Source organism: Fusarium solani (assembly GCF_023522795.1).
Source record: "Fusarium solani strain SB1 chromosome Unknown bctg00000011, whole genome shotgun sequence".
Taxonomy (NCBI): Eukaryota; Fungi; Ascomycota; class Sordariomycetes; order Hypocreales; family Nectriaceae; genus Fusarium; species Fusarium solani.
In genome coordinates, this window is record NW_027072149.1 from 381,085 (window position 1) to 399,031 (window position 17,947).

The window sequence follows — 17,947 nt, forward strand, 5'->3', positions numbered from 1 at the left end:
AGGAACAGGGACGAAGAGGACGGTTACTCGCGGTCATGAACTCACTACCTATCTAAGTGGTGGGCGCCTCGACTTGCCCTCCCAGTTGGGAGTGAGTGGGGATGGACCTCGGCGCTTCGAACTGCCCTCCCAGCACCCGATAAATGACCAATCAGTGCCACTCCCAGAAGGGAACCGATGTAGCATCAGCGTGTTGCGTCTCCTGGACATGCAATGGGCGTCGTTGCGATATTCCCCCCTACTATAGAGCCTCATGGCTTCGTGCTTCGGATGCTGTTCAGGAGTATCCTTAAATATGACCCGCCTTCTCCTGCAAAGTGACCCAAATGCCCATTCGTTGATTACACAGCTCCAGATAACCGTCCCTTCACTTGTATCTCTCATTCCGTTCCTTGCTTTCCGTCTCAAGCCATGCTAGCGGTAGACACTTTTTCTCTGGTAGATGCTACCGTCGCCCAGCTGAGGCATGCCCTTGATGGCGGGTCCTTGACGAGCGTGGAACTCGTCACTCTTTACCTGCACCGCATCGCCCAATTCGACATGCGAGGCCCGTCTCTCAACTCGATCTGCATCTTGAACCCGCGAGCCCTACAAGAAGCGCAGGCTTCCGATGATTACCGCGCCACTGCTGGTCACAAGGCTCGTCCTCTAGAGGGCATCCCGTTCACCGTCAAGGATAGCTTCAAGGTCAAGGGCATGACAGTGGCCGCGGGATCTCCTGCTTTTGCTCATCTCTTGGCCCCAGACGATGCAGCTATTGTTGAAAAGCTTCGAGACGCAGGTGCCATTGTTCTAGGCCGCACAAACATGCCACCCATGGCCGATGGCGGCCCGCAGCGTGGCCTATATGGTAGATCCGAGAGCCCGTACAGTACCATATATGGGACAACAGCCTACGCTTCTGGGTCCTCAAATGGCAGCGGCACTTCAACAACGGCCTCACTCGCAGCCTTTGGCTTTGCCGGAGAGACAGTTTCTTCCGGGCGTTCCCCAGCTTCCAGTAACGCCCTGGTTGGCTACTCCCCATCACGCGGCGTTATCCCTAATCGAGGGCAGTGGCCGCTATATCCAACATGCGATGTCATTGTGCCACATACAAGGACAGTCCCAGACTTGTTTGACGTGCTCAACATCATTGTATTCGATGATGACAAGGCTTCGACAGGAATTGATTTCTGGCGAAATCAGCCCTACGTCCCCATCCCCAAAACTTCTCAAGTCCGACCTCTTAACTTTCACCATCTCAAAGATCCACATGCTCTTCGAGGGAAAAGGATTGGCGTGCCACAACGGTTCCTTGGTAGAAGAGGAACAGATCATTCCAACATCTGCGCCGACTCCGTCTTGGACTTGTTCGATCGAGCTTGCAGGGACCTGCAGTCCTTGGGCGCGACTCTCGTCGAGGTTGACTTTCCACTCGTCGAACAGTATACGAGACAGGACTTTGAAGGTCAAGGAACCAATGTACCTGAACTTCCAGTCGATTGGCCAAATATCGAACGATGCGAGATGATTGCCATAGCGTGGGATGACTTCCTCAGATCCATCAACGACTCTGACATACCAAGTCTCACGTATGCCGACCCGAACAAGATCCATCCCCATATCGCCCCCTTTGATGATCCAGTGGCAATGTCTGAAGCTCAGAACATTGTTCGATATCCCGATATGATTGAAACTGTCCGTACTCGGACCAACACGTTGGAGACCCTGCCTGGATGCGAGGAGGCTGTCAAAGCTCTTGAGAAGATGCGCAAGACCTTGTACGACGATTGGATGGAAGCCTGTGACCTGGATCTATTGGCCTTCCCGACTAACGGCGACGTTCCTTTTGCAAACGCCGACGAGGATCTAAACTCGATGCGTCACGCCCTCCAGGATGGTATCAAGTATGCCAATGGCACACGGGCCCTGAAACATCTTGGTGTACCCTGCATCACCATCCCCATGGGAGAGATGAAGGATAAAGCGATGCCCGTGGGTATCACCTTCGCCACAAAGGCTTGGACAGACCAAGATCTGCTCAGGTTCGCATTTGCATACGAATACGCCTTCACACGGAGAACCCTACCGCCAAGGGCTCCAGAGCTCCCAACTGACCAGATCCCTCTAATGAGAAGGGTGTTGACGACGCTGAAACCCAAATTGTCGGTTGAGCAAATCACATCCAGGCCAATCGAGGATGACCACTCTGAGATACGGTCCGTGTCGGTTCAAGGCACAGTCACCTTGGCGGATCCCGAGGTGCAAATCTCTTCGTTCATTGTCTTCGTTGACGGAAGAGCTTCTGGGAGTGTGCCGGTTGAGGCTGGGATGTGGTCATTAGCCCTTGAGCTTAGCAGAAGCAAGACAAAGGATAAGTATCCAACCTTGGCTAAGGTCCCCAAGGGCTATTTCATGTTGACATTCGTGGCCAAGGCTTCAAATGGCCGATGCGCAGCGGAGATGGTTCTCATTGATTAAGTAGCAGGAATTAAGCATTGAAATCTTGATTCACGTAGGATCCAGTCTTGGTGGTGAATGGTGACGAGCCCATCAGATCAACAACACAGGTACTCCTGTCTGGAACGCCAGGTCCATGCCTTTTCTCTCCTGCTTCCGCTGCCATGTCCAACAGCTCCTCATGATCCTGAGTACTGTGTTACCATTTCCGAACCCTCCACACTCATCCACGAAGTTGGAGAGAAGTGATTCGAGAAAGGGCTGATGCTTCGGCTCAGCCATGCATCCAATGACGCAGAGAGGCCACACAAGCCCTTGAAGGGAAATGGCTCGGGGCCATTCACGAAGCACATTCACAGCCTTGTTAACATTCATGCTGATTTCAGGTAGTGATTCCCACGGTCCAGACACGATGGTACTTGACAGAATGAGCGAGGCGAGTGCAAAGATGTGCGAAACCCATGCAGCCCAGGGGGCTTCGGTATTTTCCTATCAAGGAATTAATAGTTAGCCTTTGACAACCAGAAAGGGACCTAATGCAATTCGAAACCCACCTCGATTATCGATTCTAGCTTTTCAATGCCGTCCTCTAGCCGTGTTTCAACCTCCCGGCTCCTCGTTACCAGATCCGGTACACTCAATGTTCCCTGTTCCTTCATCTTGCTCTTCCACGCCTGCAGTTGTGCTAAATCACCGATGGAGATCATGACCCAGTTGTAGCACCCCATGAGATCCGCCATGTCAAGATTCGATGCTTCAAGCCACTGTCGGTAGGCAATCCGCGGAACTCGACCCGTGGAGACGCACGACAGAATGTCGAACCATATCGCATGGACTATAAGAAAGTCAAAGTCGGGCTGTGCTTGAAACACTTTATAGGCGTATTCATCACTGTCATTGGCAGTGTCTGTGCGATTGGGAGAAGTAGAATGTTGAAGCAGGACTTCTGGTGAAAGTGTACTCAGAAGAGTGGTGACGGCGTCAAGATGGGGGAGCCAATCATATTCTGCGCCATTGAATACCTAAAGGAGATTGAATGTGAGACATGAGCCATTCAGAAACACCCACTGCCGCTGTCAGCCAATGTCTTACCTCGAAACTTATCAGCATAAGGCTGGAAGCTGCAAATTCCGCAAGCTGGAACTTGTCGTTAAGGAGAGCCTCTGTCTCGGCCCTCTGCGAAAGCTCACAGAGTTCTCTTAGGGCCTTTGAGTGGTAATCGAAGGCCTCTTGATTGCGCAGATAGTCTTTTCGGCGAGAAATCTGGACTTTGTTTCGGTGGAGGGCCGAGAGCGCCAACGCGGCATGATACAAAGGGCCACCATTGCTTAGGTACGTAAGGAGCCAGCCTCTATTACCTAGGCGGGAGCGGGGTTGGAAGTAAGGATATTGCCATGAGAAGACATGATCCAAATAGTGCATGACCAGAGACGCTGACTCTGGCCGAAAGACACATGCGAAAGTTGAATGTGGACCAGTTGATGTGCTCCTTTCATCTTGGGCCGGGTCATGGCTGTGCCCCGAACTCGGACTGACTAGATCCCCACTGCAGCTTTCCCCGAGCTCATGAAAAGCATCCTCGGGAACATGTTCCGGTCGTGAAGGCGGAGAAAGAACAAGAACAGCTCGGCTTGGCGGTGTAGACGGATTCTCACTGGGTACTTGGGGAGGGATTGTGCTAGCAGCGGAGTGTCTATCCCTCCCAGCTTGTCGATCGCGATTCTGGGACTTTCGCAGATTCCGAACGTGTTGTTTGACGGCCTTTGATGCGCGTGAGTTCCCGTGTCTCCGCAGCCGCCCCATCCATCCACAAGGGCTTGGGACCGTAGCCGTGACATGGGATCTGTCGATCCAGGCACTCCCTGCAGGCGGGCGTTTTTGAGTCACACTTGCGGTGTCTGAGCTTGCAAGTCCAGCATCCAGATGGAAAGGGCCTCATTGTAAACGGTTGTTGCGACGGAGGGGATGGTGTTGGGTGCAAAGATTAAACTAAGGGCGGGAGAGCAGACATGATGTTTGGAATACCCGGAATTTCATTATTCCTACTAGAGTAACCAGAACCGCGCCAACCATAAACAACCTCAGGTCGAAGTCATTGAGAGCCTTGTGATGTCTCCAAAAGAAGCCATCAGCTGCAATAACAGAGAACATGATTCTTAATACATGCTGGCATTCAAACCCAAAACCAAAACCCACCGTTACCTAGATCTCTTCACCCATGGTGTCTTCTATTCCAGACCAAAAAAATCCCCTGATCAAATCATGGGGCACACACGTTCAGCCTGACTTGCTTTGGCGCCTCGACTTTCCCTACCGAGTCACGCTACGACTTTCCTTTCACAGATTCTAACCACCCCTCTGGTTACCTTACACAGACAAGACTGAGTTATCGCGAAAATCCTACAACCTAGAAAGCCTTTAGGAAAACATTAATATCCTGGTATTAATATAAATAATTAATACAGTAGATCTTCATGCAATAGACAAGATAGCTATCAATTTGTTGCCTGCCATGGTTGACCAGGGCTACATACGACACGCACGAAGGAGTGGTTCGCCGGCCTGTCCCCATTTAAGCAAATCAAGCACGCAAGCTGACAATAGAGGCCTCAGATGTTCCGACAGTTTTCAGTTTCATCAAGGAACTTGCCGATTGTCAAGACGAACTCCGTGTCATTACCACCACCGAGGAAAACCTCTCCAAGACGATTGCATTCGACCCCGACGAGTGCGACACAGACGCTGCCCCAGACCCCATAACGCCTTTTCGACCAGCCCGCTGTCTCCTAGCCTTCAACGATGTTGGTGAACCTGCAGGCATGGCGCTGTACTTCTACAGTTACGTGACTTGGCACGCAGCACCGGGTATCTACTTGGAGGACCTCTACGTTCTGCCATCGGAGAGGAGAGCCGGTCATGGAAAACACTTGATGGACGCTCTTGTTGAAGAACTGCGTGCCGTTGGAGGTGCGAGAATTGAATGGCGGGTGATGGAACGGAACGAGCCTGGCCTTCGCTTCTATGAGAAAATGGGAGCCAAGGTTATGGAAGGCTGGAAGGATTTGAAGTTTGAGCCAGCAAGGGCAAACTAGCCTTTTAGTATGGCTCTCATGATGTTATTTCACTTCTCAAGACACAAACATGCGCCCATGGGTCCGGCGACTTTCTCTTACTTGTAAATATCTACATGTAGTACGCAAACCATAGCATAATCAGTCCGAGCCGGCCACCCTCCCCGGTTTTTTTTTTTTTTTTTTGGTGAAGATGCATCACAGGCAATGTCCTTGGGCGAAAGGGCTACATTCTATGCTATATACATATCGCTCATTTTCCGAACGATAAGATAGTATATAAACATTTTAATCTTGCAAACGATGGTAAAACCAATGGCCTCAACTATCTAGCTTGGCTTGCTCACTTTGCGCTCCAGACCAGACGACCCTCAAACCAAGTCTCCTTGACCTTGGCCTCGAGTAACTCAGCAGGGTCCAGGCTCATGTCTACAACCACAAAGTCTGCCAGCTTCCCAGCTTCCAGTCTCCCGGTACGATCTTCAAACACACTCCTTGCAGCTCCTTCGGTCGCTGCGACGATAGACTCACACAGGCCTAGTCGAAAGTGTTCATTCACTGGATTCCCGTAGCCGGGCTTTCTCGAAGACTGGCGTGTAGTGGCCACATACAGATTATGCATGGGCAGCCAAGGCGAAGTAGGGCTATCACTTCCGATGGCCATCAGGGCTCCGGCATCCGCAAATTCACGGTATGCAAAAGCCCTCTTGCAGCGGTCTTTACCTAGTAGGTGCGGCCAGTCCTGCAGGATCGATGGGTCGGCATGAACAGGCTGGACGGAAGCTGTGAGGCCAAGCTCCCCAAGACGCTGAGCATCCCTTGGTGACGCGAGCTCTAGGTGTTCGATGCGGTGTCGCCGTCCCGCGGTGCCATACTTCTCCAGAGCATCGATGGCCATCTTGATCGCTGCGTCGCCGATAGCATGCAGGGCAATCTGTAATCCCAAGGCATCGGCTTCTTTGACGACAGGCTCGAGATACTCCTTCTCCCAGATGGGAGGAGGGCATGTGGCGGGCAGTGGAGAGTAGGGCTGCGACAGATAGGCAGTGCAGGCGTCGATAATGCCATCGCAGATGAGCTTGACGCCCACAAGTCGAAGGTTTGGGCTGGTCGCAGTGTTGAATTGTCTGCATAGCTCGGCCGCACGTTGAACCTGTCTGCGGTTTGCCTCGATGTCGGTGGTAGGTTTGATCAGCCAATATGCTGCGATGCGTATGGCAAGGTCTGGCTCTTCTACCGTAAGAGTGACCAGCGCATCCCAGGCCTCCTCGTCCATCGCCATCTCTACTAGTCCAGTATAGCCAGCGATGTTATACTTGCAAATAGCGGCGCGAATAGCTGCTATCCGTTCTTCCTTTGGTGATGACTTGGCCTGAAAAGGCCAGATGATGGACATCATCGCTCCCTCATCAACCAGACCCGACGGGTTGCCTTGAGCATCGCGGTAGATTGTACCTCCCGCAGGGTCAGGCATACCAGCGAGGCCCAAGACCTTAAGGGCCGATGAATTGCACCAGCACGAGTGCAACGAGCTGGCATCGATAAATATCGGCCGTGGGTCAATGTCGTCCAACATGGTCGCCGTCACTCCGTTCGGAGTCATAAAGTGCATCCATCCTTTGCACAAAATAGAACCGACGTCGGGGTTGGCGACGGCAAAAGATTTGATGGTTGCCTTGATCTCATCGAGGTTATTGCACTTGGTGAGGTCCACCTTGCGAAGGGACTGGCCAAGAAGTAGAAGATGCATGTGCCCATCCATGAAGCTGGGAAGAATGACGCGCTGCTTCATGTCATGGGCTTCCAGCTCCTCAATGCCGTCTGCGATGCCCCGGTGTCCAATAGCCATAATCTTGGTTCCTTGAACCAGCATGCTGTCCACAAAAGTGACTGGCCCATCTTGTCCTGTGTCGCTTTGGGTGAAGATCCGGCCGTTGTAGAACAGTTTGCTAGGCACCATTGCGAACTGGGGTGGTTGTTGTCTGTAGAATGGGTTGAGTACTGACACAGGGCAATGTTCAAAAGCATATTACAGCGCAAACAATTTGTTTTATAGCCATTGATTGACAGATGCACACCTTACTCTTATTCCTTCTCCCCGTCCAGATCAGCTCTTTGGTCCAAGGTTGATGGCAAGACGACATGTTTCGCTTCGAGCTGCCTTCCGAGAGCCAACAAAGAGGGCAGCCTACTGGGGCAGGTCGAAACGAAAATCTTCTTATCCCCAGCATTGCGGGTCCTTCGCAGTGGCGATACGTGCGCTATGCTACCCGGTTTATGTCAGTTATTGGGCTGTGGATCTTGTAGACCAACCACCAGGAGTTTCTCATGGCATGTTCGATTTTCTGGGCGCGCCCTACATGTCACGGATATTGTCGTCATCCAAATCATCCTTGTAACGCCGCCCTTGTGCACCAAGAAGAATGATCTTCCAGGACAGGTCAGGATCTACCCTTTTTGGGGGAAAATGGGGCGGTGACTTTCGTAACAAGAACTTTGGAAACATTGATAAGCGAGTTGGGCCTGGCTGGAACATGTCAGGGAGAATGGGACGAGTACAAACACAAAGTTCGCTTCACCATCAAATGGCGCCGAGGCTGCACGGTGACGAAGCCGCGCAAGGACATGGATGTTCTGGATCCAATGGAGGATTACAGATACAGGTGTTGGCAGGCATTCCGGGTTCCTTGGGAATACTGTAAGTGAGGCCATTAAGGCTGGCTTAGAACTGGCTAACTTAATCTCTTAGCTTGGAAAGGAAATAAAGGAGTTGGGGCATATCAGGATATCATATGCCTTCAATACCAAGTCGATGCGGGAGTATAGTGTTGGTTAAGTACCGAATATTAGCTCTCATTAACAAGTACCATACACATTTTGAACCGCTCATGCGGGACTGCCGATGCTTTGTTCATCTTGGGACTTCTCTTGTTATGGGACACGAAGCCTATTGGACACATTAGGGTATTGGTTACGAACAGTGACACAGGGATCCTGGGAGTGATACGCTTTGTTACTTGTCTAAGTGAGTAAGAAGAAGACAAACCAAAACCGCGGTGAGAAAGCACCTGTCTGTACTCAACGCCGCGGACGTTGTGGCCACGTTAACTTTCGCCCATACCAGACCTCGGCGAACAAGTCAAGTGGATCTTCGTCCTCGCCGTTTTCAGTGGTCCTTTTCCACTTCTGAATCAACTGCTCCCGTCTCCTATCTCTTATGTTGGTGATGCCGCTAAAGTCATCAAGGCCACCCTTGGGCCAGTACCCCCGGCCCCCGGCGTTGTAGATATCCTTCTTTCGCCTCTCGGCCAGACGAAGATCCTTTCCCATACAGTCGTGGCCGTATCTTTTAAAGTAGTCCCTGCACCCCGCGATATTTGTGCATATTTCCTCCAGTTGTTCCACCGAAAGATCAGCATGGTCCCACATAGTATATGCAAAAGTCGACTGCATCCTATCTAGAAAGACAGTGTGGGTACGCTTGGAGTGATGAGCGAGCCACATCCGAAAGGAAGATGAATCAGTTGAGTCTTGTGGCCCATCAGACGCACAAACTTCCTCTTCAAGTTCCTTTGCTGTGTAGCTTGATACTGGAGGGCCTCTTCGCCTCACACCCCACGTGTTTACCTGCACGTCACCTGCCTGTCTCGGGCACCACAGGAGTATTGAGATCAGATTGCAAGGAGGATCCGGCACTCTGGCGTTTGAACGAACTATTTTCAGTTTCAACACCTTTAATCTTTCGTCGTACGTTTTGGAACGTGCGATGGAGCATAGAAAGGGGAGGCCTCGACAAAGCTGGAACGAGTCAGATGATCTTCTTCACAACTACAGGTAGCTCAATGAGCATAGCGCGAGAGTGTAAGCCTTACCAGCCGTTGAATCCGATCACAGTGCTCAAAGAACTGACCCCACTCTATAGGCACCCCAGCCCACTCAACGTTGTGCGCAGCAATTTGATCAAAGGCTATAGACACATTAGATCGGCTAGAGTGGAAGACAGGTTCATCTTACCGAAGCTGACCTGCCTTTCCAAGTAGGTGTAGACAGTCAGTAACTGGTCGTTAACCCACTGAGAAGAGGTACGACAAAAGTTTGACATTTGGGCCGTAACTTCACGCCTATGACGGCGGGGACGATGGCAGAATAAATTGCACATAATCTGGTAGCGAACAAAAGCTCTGTACATCCGAAAAGTCTCATTGTTGGAGAGTGTTTTCGGGTGAGCTAGCCCTACTTCATTGATAGCCGGGATGAGTTCATCAGCCATATCCTGGCTCATCCATTTCACAGCAGCTTGGTTTTGACTGATGAAGGCGTATTCGGCCAAGGACAGGTGAACAAGAGACGGCGATGGATCAATGTTCTCGAGGCGCGTTATGAGTGGATCCACGGCGTTCTGGTCCATCACATCGATTTGCGTTGTTTCGAGAAGGATGAGAGAATAGGAGAGGATACCATCTGGGACCTGTCGAGTGAGGATACGGCGAGCGATGGCGTGAAGATTGTCATAGAGGGCATCATGAAAGATCCGATGACTGAAAATTGGTGGGCCAAGCTCTTGGATCGTATCCAAGTGTCCAAGAATCTCGGCGACGATATGAAGCGGCAGTCTCTGAAGTGGAGGCGTCATTGTGGTCAAGTCGTTGTAATCTCTCAATGATGTTGAAGGAGGAGAAATGAAGGCCAGGCCGGCACAGGAGGAAGCAAAAGGAGGAATTGGACGGATGTGCTAAGTTAGGGACTTGACCAATGAGGCTGAGCCTTGGCATTAGGCAACCGACCGGGGCATTGAAGAGCCCGCAGGGATCACGGGTTTTGGTTTTGGTGGTTTGCTTTGCGTCTCGTTTAAGCACCAATGAAAAGCCTGTTGGCTCATGGACCAACGTGAACAGCTCTAAACTCATCACAATATCTTCACCATCAAGAACAGAATATTGATACAGTGATCGTCAGCTTCTGGCTGGTAGAAAGACGACTAGTGTTAAGGACTGATTAATTATCATTTAACTGAATACAAAGCAAAAGCTGGCCCATCGCAGCTGACAGCTCATAATAGACAGCTTCCGGTTGACTCTCCCTTCCATGTTTCATGATTCTTTGGGTGTCTCAGATTGTTCATCCGTGATAATAAACCCAGGGTTGGGAACACTTCTCTCCTCCGGCTTAAGAGCCGACTCAGGAAACAAAATACCCGAGTTGAACAAGTGCTTCTTCAGGTCCTCGGGCGTGATGTTTGGAGTCGAGATGACCCATTTGTATTTCTCGACAATCTTGGTAAAGGCGGTGCCGTAAGTCCGTACGAGGACAGAATCGAGATTCGATTCATTGATAATGAGCGCTTTAGGGATTTCGTGTCTGAAAAGGACGTTAGGAGACATTTTGGAAAAGTTAGATGGGATGGGTTTGACGACTAAAAAATTGTGTAGCTCGGCTAGTTGGGCACGAGGCGTTGGGGACTTTGTAGAAATGCTGGCAAAGAACGCAAAAAGTTGTGGTCTTTTTACATCGTGGGCTAGCTTGAATCAATTCCAAAGAGGGTAATAAAATCAGAGGAGGTCCTTCACTGCTTGAAGGAGGAAATCAAAATGCCAAACACTCACAGTACCTCAAAACCCATGGCGGCTGACTGAATCAGGTTTCTTCATGCCGACAGGTTGACAAACTGCCCATGTCACAGCCACTCGCCTGTCGACCGTGAAGGTAGAAAGACTCTATACGTGATCCAACACCCTCAACTCCAGCAGGGTTGCCACGATGTCCTCCGGCATTCTCTGGGGCGACATGACGACCACCGCCCGATCTTCTTCAGCTAGGGTGTAGCCATCGGAGCCGTATTAATACTCTAGGGCTTCAATGAGAAGAAAGATATCCCCAATCATCTCGTAGGGAATAAAATGGTAGTAGAAGGCCGGGAACTCTTGGTTAGACATGGTGGGAGTGATCGTTGAGCAGGACGAGTTGATGTCTGGTTGTTAATGGGTGATAGCTGGTTGTTGACGAAGTCTAGTAGTGGGCGTTATTTATAGTTATTGGGTGATCTAGCGTGGATTTACTTGCTGTTGTAAATAATCTGAGACAGTCATTCAAGGGAAAAGCGTGGGCTTGACGCATGCCAGAACTCTGGTGAGTTTCTGCAGAAGAAAAGTAGTATATGGATAGTAAACAATCTCGGTGAACCTTAACACCAGAGTGGAAATTCTAACTCTTACAGGCAAACAAAATTATATTAGGCTATGTTCAACCTTTTGAGTCAACCTTTATTCCTTCTGACTGTGCCATCCATGCCTTTCTTTCGCGATGAGAGAGTTTGCATCAACGTCTTCGGTGTCATGTCGTGAGCCTCTCCTTGGGCCATGTATGTTGACTTTCCAGTTAGACACAAGAAAAAGTGAACGGCACAATAGGAGGTCCTGAGATCCACAAGAAAAAAAAGTAGGTGATGTTTCGTGACAGCGTAGAGGTGCGTACTCCCGCTCCGATGGGCCGCCGCACGGTGGCCCAACAATTCAACAATTACTTATATCAAACCGTGTGTAATTCCAAGGATCGTATTCTCCTCGATGAGACAATACTAAGAAACCGCAAGTGCGTGAACAAAATGGAGATATAAAAATAATCCACAAAACCCATCGTGTGAAGACTTCATGCAGATACTAAATGTGCATATGTTCGTTCGGACTTCCCTCTCACCCTTCCTCTCTTTTCATCTTGACGGATTGTGTATCTGCATCTGGATGTATACCAACAAGCGCGCTTGAGCATACAGTCGGGAGCTGCGGTTGTGACAGCTCGTAGGACTTGACAAGGATGTGAGCTCAGGCGAGACATCCCTCATGCCAAAATTAATCCTAGCCAATGAAGAGGCCACAAGTGGTGAGGCGGACACAATGCGAAATTTGGAAACAGCCAATAGGCCATGACTTAGCCAAGAAAGAGAATTCTGGAATGGCCCAATGATAGCCATATCCCAAGGTGTTTGTGCTTCCCCTCTACACCAGCCTATTGATCTCTAACTACTCAGTAGAAGGGCCCAGTACGTCCGAAAACTGGGAACCTGGAACATGAAGAAATACGCTAGCAAGGAACAGTGGAAGCGTGCCGATGCCCTGATCAGGAAACGCAAGGTCGAAGGCAAGAACACGGAGATTCTCGTGAACGGGAAGCTTGTGTCAGCAAAAAAGCTGAAAAAGGAGCTTGAGAGATACGCCTGGCAACGGACATATGGTCAACAACCTTCTGGTGAGCACCCCAGTAGCCCTCAAGTCCAACGCCCATCGGTGTCTAATAGTGTTGAAGTCGAGGATTCTCTGGCAGGGGTGATTGCCCGGACGCCACCCGCGTCCACGATGGCAATCACTTTGGGATGTTCAAACCCAGTATTCCAATTTCATGTCCAGCTACACTGGCTCAGTATGCATCCTCAGGACTTTTCTCTTCCATAAGTACTCTAACTTATTCCCAGTGACTCGCAACTCCACAATAGCTCCGGACCCCGGCATGCCAAGGCCAGACCTACCATCTTCGCCGAATCAAGCCGGCATTGTTCCATTTGTGAAGAAACTCCTGCTTGCTTGGTCGGGGACCAAAGCGTTCTCTGAAGCCCTCTCACTCATCCAAGAGGAGATGCCACGGATGCCCGACCTTGGCGCTATAGCCCAAGTTGGCCGACGTGATGCAAACGCGTGGTCTCTACCTCTTGAGTGGGCTGTCTATCGCTGCACAAATAATCTTCTGGATCCCCATCAGATCGACGAATTGTTGGGTTTTGCCTCGGCGAGCGGAAACATTGCAGTGCTAAAGGCAATATGTCGCATGCCCGGACCGACTACCAAGGTTCTGCTGTCAAATCTTCTTCCGGGTGCCATCCGTCTTCGAGACTTGGTACTAGCTCATTTTCTCCTTGATCTAGGAGCTCATCCAGATGCCAGAGACGGGAGTTATCGGAAGACGACCCCCCTCCACACAGCAGTAGAATGTCACGAAGAACACGCCGTGCAGTTGTTGCTTGCCCACGGGGCTGATCCAGACCTCGCTGATTATACTGATGCAACCCCTTTACACCTATCTATAGCTAAGCCTGGAGGACTTGCTATTGCCAAAATGCTGGTCCAGGCTGGAGCAGACCTGGATCTGCCCGGTTGTCGCCGTTGGGGCAATTCGCCTCTCATGATCGCAGTAGCCAACCGAGACATGGAAGCAACAAAGTTTTTGATTGAAGCCGGCGCAGACATGGATTTTATTTCGGAACGCTCTGCACTCCAAATTGCTGTTGAAACCCGTAACGTGGAGATTGTCAAATTCTTGCTCAACAAAGGAGCGGATCCCAACATCGGGGCCGACATTAACGACGCATTGGAAAACTGCCAGATACCGCTGTACTTACGATTGCCTCTAAAAGCAGCGGTCTGCAAAAGCAAAATCACTGAAAGCGGCATAAGTGTTAGCATCGACCTGAGTCACTCTGAGCAGCAGTGCCGTCGAGAAATCATCAACCTGCTTCTACAAGCGGGAGCTAACGTCAATGCGCTCCCGTTGCGTGCTGGCGGTGAAGTCACCGAGACTCCGCTGCAAGCCGCTTCTCGATTAGGAGACTTGGAGATTTTCAGCCTGTTCATCTCTCATGGGGGGATATTCATGCCCCGGCCCTCGAGGACAAAGGAATGACTTGCCTCCAAGGCGCAGCACACGCTGGGAGCATCGACATCGCATATCTCTTGCTACTCATGGGAGCTGATGTAAATGCAGCACCCTCTATGGACGGATGGACCGCGCTACAAGCCGCTGCCGCTACTGGAAAGATTGAGCTTGTCAAAATGATGTTGAAGTGGGGTGCTAATATCAACCAACGCTCCCCTCAAACCGCTCTCGAGGCTGCCATCGACTATAGGCAAGATACCGTGGTCGAACTATTGCTCGATGCGGGAGCAGACATCAACCAATGTGGCAGAGTTGGGTCTGCTTTTTTCAGCGCCATCGCACAAAGGCGGCATGGCTTACTTCAGCGGTTGATAGCTCGACGTGCCCATCCAGACCCCCCTGGGTGCCATGTGAGCCCTCTTGTGGCTGCTATCAATCAGAAGTGGGCTTACGCTGCTCAATTGTTGATCTGCGCGGGTGCCGATGTGAACAAGCGATGTGCCTATCCAAGCGAATACAGTCTCCTAGAGGACAATGTGAATTGGAACTGGGATATAACCTCGCCGCTTATGGCAGCTATCGAAACAAGGGAGGTCAAGTTTGTCGAGATGCTTCTTGACGCTGGAGCAGAACTCAATAACCAAGCCTCTCATTGCCTTCAGCTCGCTGTCGAAAACCGCTCCATTGACATAATCCAGATCTTGCTTCGGAATGGTGTAGATCTGAATAAATTCCCTACAGCATTCGAAAAGACTCCTCTTCAATTCGCAGTGCTTGAAGAAGAGGAGGAAATCGACCTCAAGGTCATAAAGATTTTGATTGCAGCCGGGGCTGATGTAAATGCTGTTTCCTGCGGGGATTATCCACTACAGATTGTCTGCAACAAGATCCTCGACATGGGTGAAAACGATCAAGAGAGCAGAAGGTACCCCCAGGCTCGAGACCTGCTTTTGGAAGCCGGCGCTGATCCTGGCTTGTTCAAGCACAATCACAACAAACTGAAACATGCCGCCAAAGAGGGCAACATTGTCGAAGTGCGATCTTGCCTTTTGGGCGGGGAAGACGTCAACGAGCCAGCAAACGACGAAGGGGGTGCAACAGCTCTCCAGTATGCTGCAATGCATGGTCACTTGAACATAGCGATGTTGCTGATCGAGAATGGAGCACACATCAACGCGCCAGGGGCAAAGACTCATGGCCGCACCGCTCTTCAGGGTGCTGCAGAGAACGGGCGACTTGACATGGTACATCTACTACTAGAACATGATGATGAGCCAGGCTTGTTGGAGGAACGTTGCCATGATGCGGCCGAATTTGCTGAGGAGGAAGGCCACAAAGTCATTGCGCAGATTCTTCAGGAATGGAAGAGCTCATGACAGTTTTCTTTTCTTGGTTTACTTTATGGAATGAGGTCTGTATGTCATCACTTTGAAGAGAATCTCGCGTTTTTGTCTCTTTTTCTAACCCCAGCACTTGATCTAGTTCTCTTGACAATCTTATGCTTTTCTGACTGTTTGCCTGCTTCGTCGCCTAACTATTATGAATCGACAGCCCAGTGCAAACGGCACCTACTATACCCAGTGAGGGGTATCATTACAGGCTACAGGCAATCCACACTTTCACATCCTCTGCAACGGGCCCCTATAAATAGCTTCAAGTTGTCCAAGGTCGGTAGGGAGAGAGATCTGACGTGGTTGCGGGGTGACCAATTTTGATCTTGTCTAAAAGCGACAGTGAAGCACCCAATAAGTCCAGAAGAAGATCACCTCAGCCCATGACCGTATCATCATCAGGACTGTCTCCCCTTTGAAGTGGCGCAAAGAGAAAGAGATTCCGTGTCTGATGCGTAACTGATTGGCTTCTGTGCAAGAGCAGTCCTTGTGAGAAAAGAGAAAACTGTTGGTCCATCCAATTGCGAACACCGGTTCTGACCCAGCCCGCGACGCCTGGGCGCTTAACGAGCGGATTAAGCCGCATGTTCAGGTGAAGCCCTCAGAGCCTGATTTGCCGATCCGCACCCTTGGGATGAAAGCGGGCAGGGGTTACCAGAGGGAAAGTTCCCAACTCGCTGCAACCTCTGTACATCTATGTGACGTCGTTGTAGAATTTCATTTCGGTGGCAGTTGAAGAGTTACTCACATATCCGCACTACTACCCCTGTGTTCAATCGTCGTTGGAATAGCCTCAACGCAACAACTCAGCCGAAAGGTCCAAATCAGGCTCCGACAAAAGCAGCGCCTCCTTGTACAAGCGCAACCTGAACATGCATCATTTTTTCAGCTTGCACTTTTAGGGCGCGCTACTAAGCGCCGCGACTCGGTTTAAAAAGGTAGACGATTAAATTTCGGATTTCGCTTTTCTCAGATCCTCGGTCTTTCTCTCTTTCTCTTTTCCTCCATCCCTGTTCCATACCTTGCCGGCCAGCCTATCTTATAATCTCTTTCAACATGTACGGCGTTTACATCATAGTTCCGGTCTTCATTCTTGTATCTCAATCATTGGCATCGACAGTAGAGACACACCTCACCACTGCAGGAACAAGCCTGTCAGCCATTCGACAAAACCATCTTCTGGACCACAAGAACGCTCCCCTGAAGCCAAGAGGGGAAGCACGTTACAAGAGGGACGATGGCGACAATCTCATCGGATACTTCATCGAGGACGGTGAAGGCACATCTCCCCCAAACATCACATTCCACATTCGCAGTCATTGCTAACAAAGATTTACAGTGAGTGAGTACCGATGCCAAAACACTGATCTCTGGCTGGGGGCACGAGCGTTCCCGGGCGCAGGAGCACATATGCCCATTGCTCAGGTAGAAGTGCTATCCCTGGCGATTCGCCACCCATTGTAACAACCTGCTCGGGCAATACTGTCTTCTGGGCGAACGTGGATGGAAGGACGCTAGCTGGCAGTAGCTCCCGGTATTGGTATTGCGCCCTCTCTCAGTAGTTGCTCATCGCTTGCGCATGCTAATAGATCAAACCAGTGGGAAGTACTCATGCATCACTGTGACGGTGTACGACTCTTACGACGACGGGTCTGGATCAGGGCCTCAGTATTGGATTGACTGCGAGGAGAACCTTCGGCCCCCGCGAAACATCAGAGAGTTTTATAGGACCATGCCAGAGCGTACATATACACCCCCTGTCTTGCGCCCATGCACCTTGAAAGCATGTGCTAACACTCCTGAGCGGCAGCTACCGCTGAAACATCCGCAGAATCGATATCATCCACCACAGAGCTCAGCGCCGCTGGTACAACCGATCCCTCATTCCCGCCCAGCACGGCATCGAAAATTGCGTCTGGAACTGCCTCGCAAGCCACTTCTGAAACCGCCTCCAGAAGCATGACGGCCATAACAGAAAAACCCAAGCCAACGAGTGACAAGGGCCTGGGCGGTGGTGCTATCGCTGGCATCGCTCTAGGATCATTCTTTGGAGGTGTTCTTTTGACCAGTAGCATCGCCGTGCTCCTGATGAGAAGGCAAGTCAGCATGGCAAGTCAGTCGGGAGACGGGATGGAGACCGTGGGCGGCTCCCAAATGGAACTAGTGGACCATAGGGGGTAGAGGGGATAAGTTCCAAGAGGAAAAGGCAGGACGGCGGTATAGTGTGTGGCATTAAGCTTCCATAAGGAGAGAATGTGACAGACAGGTTTACATAACTAAAACTGCTTCTTTACGTGCCCGCGTAGAGGAGTGTAGCCAGCCCGTGGCCCTGAATGAAGGCTGCCACAGTGCACAACTTGAAGTAAATTGCAAAGATCCTCTCCCATCCAATCAGCAGCCTCG

The 17,947-nt window shown here is 50.7% G+C and overlaps 8 protein-coding genes across 8 annotated transcripts; 4 read left to right on the top strand and 4 right to left on the bottom strand.

Annotated features, from left to right (window-relative positions):
• Window positions 1-411: 411 nt before the first annotated feature.
• MRS44_015151 (uncharacterized protein) lies at window positions 412-2,463 on the top strand (the record flags this gene model as incomplete). Its single annotated transcript, XM_046281646.1, has 1 exon — window positions 412-2,463. One exon carries the CDS (start codon window positions 412-414, stop codon window positions 2,461-2,463), a length of 2,052 nt encoding a protein of 683 aa, XP_046126093.1.
• Window positions 2,464-2,535: 72 nt separating this feature from the next.
• On the bottom strand, window positions 2,536-4,593 carry MRS44_015152 (uncharacterized protein; the record flags this gene model as incomplete). Its single annotated transcript, XM_046279713.2, has 4 exons — window positions 2,536-2,931; window positions 2,997-3,464; window positions 3,535-4,203; window positions 4,489-4,593. The coding sequence occupies 4 exons, from the start codon at window positions 4,591-4,593 to the stop codon at window positions 2,536-2,538; spliced, it is 1,638 nt and encodes a 545-aa protein (XP_046126094.2).
• A 361-nt stretch (window positions 4,594-4,954) lies between these two features.
• Window positions 4,955-5,534, top strand: MRS44_015153 (uncharacterized protein; the record flags this gene model as incomplete). Its single annotated transcript, XM_065619088.1, has 2 exons — window positions 4,955-4,994; window positions 5,047-5,534. 2 exons carry the CDS (start codon window positions 4,955-4,957, stop codon window positions 5,532-5,534), a joined length of 528 nt encoding a protein of 175 aa, XP_065475160.1.
• A 322-nt stretch (window positions 5,535-5,856) lies between these two features.
• MRS44_015154 (uncharacterized protein) lies at window positions 5,857-7,473 on the bottom strand (the record flags this gene model as incomplete). Its single annotated transcript, XM_046271623.1, has 1 exon — window positions 5,857-7,473. The coding sequence occupies one exon, from the start codon at window positions 7,471-7,473 to the stop codon at window positions 5,857-5,859; it is 1,617 nt and encodes a 538-aa protein (XP_046126096.1).
• Window positions 7,474-8,591: 1,118 nt separating this feature from the next.
• On the bottom strand, window positions 8,592-10,146 carry MRS44_015155 (uncharacterized protein; the record flags this gene model as incomplete). The annotated part of the gene is made up of 4 exons (XM_065619089.1): window positions 8,592-9,155; window positions 9,386-9,480; window positions 9,528-9,537; window positions 9,751-10,146. 4 exons carry the CDS (start codon window positions 10,144-10,146, stop codon window positions 8,592-8,594), a joined length of 1,065 nt encoding a protein of 354 aa, XP_065475161.1.
• Window positions 10,147-10,603: 457 nt separating this feature from the next.
• Window positions 10,604-10,894, bottom strand: MRS44_015156 (uncharacterized protein; the record flags this gene model as incomplete). The annotated part of the gene is made up of 1 exon (XM_046281648.2): window positions 10,604-10,894. The coding sequence occupies one exon, from the start codon at window positions 10,892-10,894 to the stop codon at window positions 10,604-10,606; it is 291 nt and encodes a 96-aa protein (XP_046126098.2).
• A 1,683-nt stretch (window positions 10,895-12,577) lies between these two features.
• MRS44_015157 (uncharacterized protein) lies at window positions 12,578-15,529 on the top strand (the record flags this gene model as incomplete). The annotated part of the gene is made up of 3 exons (XM_065619090.1): window positions 12,578-12,926; window positions 12,979-14,066; window positions 14,123-15,529. 3 exons carry the CDS (start codon window positions 12,578-12,580, stop codon window positions 15,527-15,529), a joined length of 2,844 nt encoding a protein of 947 aa, XP_065475162.1.
• A 1,071-nt stretch (window positions 15,530-16,600) lies between these two features.
• On the top strand, window positions 16,601-17,725 carry MRS44_015158 (uncharacterized protein; the record flags this gene model as incomplete). The annotated part of the gene is made up of 4 exons (XM_065619091.1): window positions 16,601-16,859; window positions 16,970-17,084; window positions 17,144-17,286; window positions 17,355-17,725. The coding sequence occupies 4 exons, from the start codon at window positions 16,601-16,603 to the stop codon at window positions 17,723-17,725; spliced, it is 888 nt and encodes a 295-aa protein (XP_065475163.1).
• Between the last annotated feature and the right edge of the window lie 222 nt (window positions 17,726-17,947).